The 7,350-nt window shown below is 48.5% G+C and overlaps 1 protein-coding gene across 1 annotated transcript in view; it reads right to left on the bottom strand.

The window, feature by feature from the left end:
- Positions 1-7,350, bottom strand: part of Slc4a5 (solute carrier family 4 member 5) — a 73,825-nt gene that overhangs the window by 20,831 nt on the left and 45,644 nt on the right. Inside the window, exons 15-16 of the mRNA XM_055596453.1 lie at positions 5,592-5,653; positions 3,045-3,245 (exon numbers count right to left, since the gene is read on the bottom strand). Of these exons, the coding sequence (XP_055452428.1) occupies positions 3,045-3,245; positions 5,592-5,653 (263 nt within the window). The remainder of the gene's footprint in view (positions 1-3,044; positions 3,246-5,591; positions 5,654-7,350) is intronic.

Here is a 7,350-nt window from a genome sequence, read left to right as displayed (position 1 = left end):
CATACATGAGTGTATATATGTCTATATGTACATGTATGTCTATATGTGTGTATACTTTTCATACATGAGTGTATGTATGTATATATGTACATGTATGTATATATGTGCGTATACTTTTCATACATGAGTGTATATATGTATATATGTACATGTATGTATATATGTACATGTATGTCTATATGTGCGTATACTTTTTATACATGAGTGTATATACATATATACACACTCATGCGTGCACTGCATGTGTCCTGGGGCCCAGGGAGGCCAGAAGAGAGTGTTCAAGTCCCTGAAACTGAAGTTACCAAGAGTTGTAGGCCACCGTGTGGGTGCTGAAAACCAAGCCCAGGTCCTCTAAAGAGCAGCTCATAACCACTGAGCCACTTCCCCGGACTCTCCATTTATTTAGTTTGTTGTACTGCAAATTGATTCAGATTAGCCAGTGTGCTCCTCCTACTTTGGAAAGCTGATCCTGGAGACTTGCCAGGAATCTGAGGCTAATGAGACCCTAGATTAAGTGAGACCCTGGTTCAACAAAGCCTGGTTACCAAGGACCACACATGGACTGGGCCTAGGCCCTCCACGCAGATGTGGCCGATGGACTGCTCATGTGAGCCCTGAGCACGGGGCGCGGGGTTCTCCGACAGGGACTCTGTTGCCTGCTTTTTGCTCACTTTTCCCTGGCAGGGCTGCCTTGCCAGGCCACAGGGGAAGAGGATGCGCTCCGTCCTGATGTGAGTTGATATGCTGGCTGGGATGAGTTTGTAGGGGAGTTCCCCCTTTCTGAGGAGCAGGGGAGGGGAGACAGGGGAAAGAGGAAGGGAAGGTGGGACGAGGAGAGAGGGAGGAAGGGGCTCTGATTGAAACTTAAAGTGAAAAAATAGACACATTTAAAAAACAAACAAAACCTGGTTAAGTTCACTTTTTTCCTCTTAGAATCAATGCTTAGAAAAATCCCACACAGACAATTTCAGTCCATGTGTGAGATTCCTGTGGAATGTGCACCTGGTGTGGAAGTGATGGCCAGAAGACAATGCCATCTTCAGCTTCACCTCAGGGATATAGTGTTCTCTGTACTACACGGATGACTCTCCTGAGTACCACTTTTCAGCTCCAGGACCTGCTATTCAACTCCGCATTCATCAGCCTCATGAATGCCAACCACTGCAGCCTTGTTCTTCCCCAACAGCAACAGAACACTTAAAATAAAGTGTGTGTGTGTGTGTGTGTGTGTGTGTGTGTGTGTGTACATGCCACAGCTCATGTGTGTGGAGGTTGGAGGACAGCTTGTGGGAAAGGTTCTCTCCTTCTACCATGTCTTGCTGCCCAGCCAGTACCTTTACCTGCTAAACCATCTCACTGGTTCCTAATTTCGGTGAAAGTTAGAATGACACTAAACTTAAGCTAGAAATGCAAGGGTGATGATGACGCTACTGCAAAAACACAAAGAAAAACTTGGCCTATAAGACAGATACTATCCTAAAGCATAGAATTGAAGCTGAGAAACTGGCATCTAAATAAGCCAGTGAAATGGAATAAAAACCCAGAAGGCACACTGTCCTGCAGGAACACACGAGACATGGCAAAGGATGCTTTGCCAGACAGTAGAGAAAACAATGGCCTTAAAAAAAAAAAAGAACAAAAAAAACTGGGACAATGAGCTATTTACACAAAAACACAAAGCACCACTATCTCCCATTATACCTCAGAATTGCTTACGATAGATTGCAGAGCAAAGGCAAAAGGCAAACCAACAGGCTTCCAGAGCACGGCACAGGAGAGTGCTGCATTTTCGGCAAGGGAAACTCTCTCGTGTTTGACTAAAGTAAAACCGGGAATTTTGTAATCAACACATCTCGTAGAAAAGTCGGAGCAGGAGAGGCTGCGGAGAAGCTTCAGTGGCTGAGAGCACCGGCTGCCCTTCCAAAGCTTTGGTTCTCAGCACCTCTATCGTAGCTCACAGCCACCTGTGACTCCAGTTCCAGTGGCTCTGATGTCCTTTTCAGCTTCTTCGGGCACTGTGTGCACGTGCCAAACAAACATACACGTAGGCAAAGCATTCATACACATAAAATAAAACACAGGCATCCTAGAAACGGTAAGGAAGTTTAAAGGTCCTGGCAAGAAGGACCTCAGGTACACCCAAAGACCTGCGTTCTATCCCTAGTACCCGCATGGTGGAAGGGGAGAACTGACCTTACAAGTTGTCCTCTGGCCTTCATACATGAACCATGGTATGCCTATGCACACTCAAAAATAAATAAAATGCAATAGCAAAAAAATTAAAAGAAAACCCAAAAGATCAGTTAACAGAGTGGAAACAGATATTTACAACGCACAAATCACAAAAAGGGAGTACATATCAGACAGAGATCAAACAGAAAACACGTGACAGTCTGAAGCCGATCATTTTCAAGAAGAAAGACAATTGGGCTATATGGCGAATAAACACATGATAAGGTTTTTCACTTCAAAGTCACCAGGGAAACAAAAAAAATTAGAAATACAGGCGTTTAGAAACAAAAAGCCAAGAGTGTTGTCAAGGGAACCTGGGCCTTTTTGCCTCGATAATCTGGTTTGTGGGTTTGTTTGTTGTTGCTTGATTTTCAACACTGGAGCTTAAATCCAGGGCCTCCTGCTTGCTGGACAGACACTCTGCCTCTGAGCCATATCCCTAGACCTCTTTAAAACAATTATTATGAGCCAGCCATGGTGGCGCACGCCTGTATTCCCAGCACTCAGGGAGGCAGAGGCAGGAGTCCGGTCTACAGAGTGAGTCCAGGTCAGCCAGGGCTACACAGAGAAACCCTGTTTCAAAAAAAAAAAGAGGAAAAATAATTGTGTATGTGCATGAAGAGGTGTCACTGGCCCAGCTGTGGGGTCAGAGAACAAACTGTGGAAACAGGCTCTCTCTTTTCACCAAGTGGGTCTTGGGGACATGAGTCAGTTTGTTAGCCTTGGCAGCGAGCACCTTTACTTCGGAGCTACCTCCCTCGGTGTGCCAGCCTTGAGAATGGAGGTCCTGGCTACCAGCAGGTGTCACTTACCTTGGTGGGGAAGTAGCGGCTGGATTTGAATTTCTTCAGAGTCAAAGTCATGGAGTAAGTTCCAAAGAAAAGGATGAAGGACATGAGCGCCAGGTCTGGGACGAACTGGCAAGAGTTCCCAAGCAGGCTCCCGCCGTAGCTCAGACATTCCTTCTTGCTCAACAGGGACCAGTCCAGTGCTGTGAGGTTAAGGGGGGTGTACTTGGAGACCAAGCACAGGAGAAAAGGGGTCAGGACCCTCCTAATAGGCAGTGTGTCCTTCCTGTGGTTCTGGGCAATCACAGCACCTACCAAACCTCTGAGGGTCCCTGGCCCTCCTGTCCACGATGGCACCCTCAATAACAGAGATGTTCCTGGGGGCAGGCTGTCCACAAAATGACAAGCAGGCAGCTCCCCAGAAAGGTTAGGGACTGACAGGTATTTCCCCAGCGTGTTCTGGGATGTGCGGTTTTGCCAGCAGAGGGAAAAAGCTTTTCACTTCAGTAGGTCTGTGTCTTGTCCTAGTCCATAAGCCATGGTGCTACTGACGCTACCTTCCCAAAGACGTGCAGTGTGTCTGGTCCTTTCCCTGTGTCACACCCTCATTAGTGTCTCCTTCAGTCATTTCAACCACTTCTTCCCTTGGTGTCCCAGATGCTAAAATTCAGGCAGTTTAGATTAAAAGATATATATATCTTTAATTGCATTTGTATTAAATATGTAGACTCCCCTATTATTATTCCCTAAATATCAATCTATAAGAGCTATTTACACATCATATTATAGTGTATTTTGTATTGTAAGTAATCAGATAATTTAAAGAATATAGGAGGATGGTGATAGATTAGTTCAGATGCAATATTTTGTAAAAAGGATCTGAGCATCCGGGGATTTAAGGATCCTAGAGGATCTTGGGCCAACCCCTTTGTGGACATCAGAGGATGGCTGCGTTTATATATTCCCAAGAGTAATAAATAGGGAAAGAGAAGGAGAATAACTTGTGACAAGATTTAATCATACTTTTGAAGATTTAATTATGTGTGTGACTTTGTGTATGGTCCTGTGCATGTGGGTGCCTGAAGAGACCAGAAGATGGCGCCAGAGCCCCTGGAGCTGGAGTTACAGGCTGTTGTGAGCCACCTAATGTGGATGCTGGCAACCTCTGAAAGAGCAGCACATGCTCCTAACTGCTGAGCCATCTTTCCAGTCCCCAATACATATTTTTAAAAGTTAGTGTGCTCATGTTTTGAAATAGCTACTTAGTGAAGTAAACAGATGCTTGCAAGGAACTGAATTTTTGGGTTACTGACCCAACGACCCATGCCTCCCTGTGTTTATGCTCCTTTACAATATGACATCGATAGACCTGCTCTCAACATTGGAGTTTGTTCCCCTCTGAAATGTATGGGAGCAATGTGATGGCTAGTTTAAACTGCCAACTTGAACTCCCTAAAATCACCCGGGAGGAACTGCGTACATCAGGTTGACCTATGGCTATGTCTGTGGAGGATTGCCTTGATGGTGTTAATTGGTGTGGGAAGACCCAGCAGTATACGTGGCACATTCTCTAGGCATGGGGTCCTGGGCTGTACCGAGTGGAGAAAGCCAGCTGGCAGCAGAGGCATGCGAGCATTCATTCTCCCTCCATTCTTGATGGTATATGTCTCATTGCTTCAGGTTCCTGTAGCCTTGACTTCCTTGCAGTGATGCCTGTAGCTTGGAATCATGAGCTGAATGAACCTTTTCTCCCTTTCTGCTCTTCACCGCAGTGACTGGAAAGGAGGCTGGAACCTGGGTGGTTATTTGGAGCCACCACAAGAGGCCTCACGCCTTCTGCTTTCACACCCAGAAGCCCGGGACCACTCTGCTACGAATCCCTAAGCAATGTAAGGCCAGACCAGAGCATCCCAGTGGGTCCGTGAGAACCCGCCTCTCGGTACATACCACCTAACACAGCACAGGCACTAGGCGGTAGGCACTGCCTTGCTCTGCTCTTCTCAACGGCTTGTATTTGAAGATTTGTGGTTGCCAGTCAGTTGAGATGGATATAGTCTGAGCCACTGGCTGCCTTGCAAGGGGACTCAAGCAACCTTAAGGTCACTCAGGGCTTACAAAGCTGTCCCAAGGCCTGCACACTGCTCTTTACCTGGCCTATGATCTCTTATCCTTCCGTGAGGCTGGGAGAGGCATGCAGGCCTCACTCATGGTTGTTTGAGGAGGCAGGCCAGCAGGACCCTGGAGTCCGGTAAGTGCAGACGACAGGTGGGATTTATTGGGAGGGGAGCCTAATAAACTGCGGGGGCTGGGCATGCGCTGCTGGGTGGGGACTGGGGGTTCCCCGCAGAAACTAGCCGTGACCTGCGCATGTGTGTAGCCCTGTTTATCCCCCCCCCCCCGGGCTATGCATACAGCTCTGCACAGAGAAGTCACACGCTGCAGATGCTGTGTGACTACAGTCACACCCTTAAAAGCCCAGGGACTTCTGGGATTGACCACCCCACTCCTTCCTGACTCCCCACCATTAAAAAAAAGCACACAGACAGTCTGCCCTGGTGGGAAAGTGCTTACCAGAGACGTGTTGGTGTTTGGTGCCAGTGGGGCCGAGTCGTTGGCCGTGGTTGTATTCAGCACTGGAGAAGACACGGAAGACGGGCTGTCAGTGGTTTCCGGATGCACAGTCAGCCTCCAAGGGCCCCCACCGTTGCCCATCTCCCTCTGATCTCTCCTACAGGCTTCATCTTCCTGCTCTGCTCCCATGGACACGTGACTCAAACAGAGCAGGGGATCCGTGCATATAGCTCATCCTGAGGTCTACCAGCTACGTCTATCAACTCAAATAAGCAACCTGGTGCTGAGTCAATGAGGAGTACGTGTTGTGAGTCCCGCTGGGTGCTAGACCCAGCTGCTGTCCAACTTTTAAAACTGTTCCAAAGAGCTAATTTCTTGTATGCCAAACCCTGACAACGTCCTTGTTTGTTCAGTTCCTAAAATCTCCATGATGTATCCCCACTCTATAGATGTGGTAACCGAGGTTACATAAGGCTTCAGAGCTCACGCACAGAGCCGTGGACCTCATTCCAGGATGCTGGCGGAGAACGCATACGCCTCCCATCTCTGCCCAGTTCACCTGTGGACACTCCTCTCCTTCCCCCTCCACCTGTGCTCTTTACGGGTAGCTGGCCTTGTCGGGATGTGTTTGCTCTGTTATTTATTTTCCCCTCTGCCCCTTCAGAGCAACACAAGGGAAGCAGAACTTGGATCTGGGACCTGAAGGAGAATCAGGAACCCGAAAGAGCTGCATGCCGGCAGCTGTTTACTCTGTACCCCCCTTCCCTGACCGCAGCGTCCCTGACTGGAACTGCAGTACCTAACAGTCTCTTGAGCTCTGGGAGGAGTGCTGGAGTAGCCGTTGCCAGCCTCGCTTCCCACTCTCCCTCTACTGTGTCTGGCTTCCCTCACTCTTTGGGTAGAAGGGCTCATCATCCACAGGGCCAGGCTGCCCAGGCCGTGTGGCCACTCATCACAAAGGCTGGCTTTGGAAGTCCACTGCTTGCCCACACTCCTCCTCTGCACCGCATGGGTGGAGAGAAGACTGGTTTCTCTACTTCCTCCTCCAAGAAGTCCCTCTGCAGCAGGTTTGGGGGCCAGTGGCAGTTGCTGCCACAGTCTGAAATGTTGGAGAAGCCCCCTTCGCTCCTGCTGGCTATCTGCCTTTGGATGGACACCCAGAAAAAATAAGCCTCATCCTGGGGCTTCGCCCAGTTTCTAGCAAGTTGTCATGGGGCTGGATAGGATAACAGAAGTTGGTCACTTCTGGGCCAGCTGGATCAGTGCTGATCCAGGGCAGAGCAGTCCCAACGGCACTGCATTCCTAAGAATCATCCTGAGGAAAGCCTCACATATGAGAAATCAGAGAATCTATTTCCCAGTTAATACTATGGACAGATAAGGCTGTCAGGAGGCCCCACTTGGGGCTACCCTCTTCACTGTTTGGGCGCGCCCCAACACCCAGTGTTTTCAGGCCAAACCTCTTGGGCTTATCCATTCTTTTACAGCAAGAAGGAGACAGAAGCAACAGAGTATGGAAATGTCCACAAAGGGTCCAAGCACCAACGATTGTAGACTCTAGCGCACACAGAGTGGTACTCACTTAGAGTTGAGAGCAGCCAAGTCAGCGTTTGCAGCATCCGTAAACAGAATACAAGTCAGTTACCATGGAAACAAAAGTAATGAGAAAAGAGAGTGTCCTCAGGAAGCGTGTGTGAGAAAGAATGTGAGTGAAGGCTAGCCATCATCCTGGGCTGCGCAGCAAAATTAGGGGATGGAG

Source organism: Psammomys obesus, unplaced genomic scaffold (genome assembly GCF_907164565.1).
Source record: "Psammomys obesus unplaced genomic scaffold, mPsaObe1.curated_primary_1811, whole genome shotgun sequence".
NCBI lineage: Eukaryota > Metazoa > Chordata > Mammalia > Rodentia > Muridae > Psammomys > Psammomys obesus.
The sequence above is the reverse complement of the archived record's forward strand: the minus strand, read 5'-3'. Positions and strand labels throughout refer to the sequence as shown.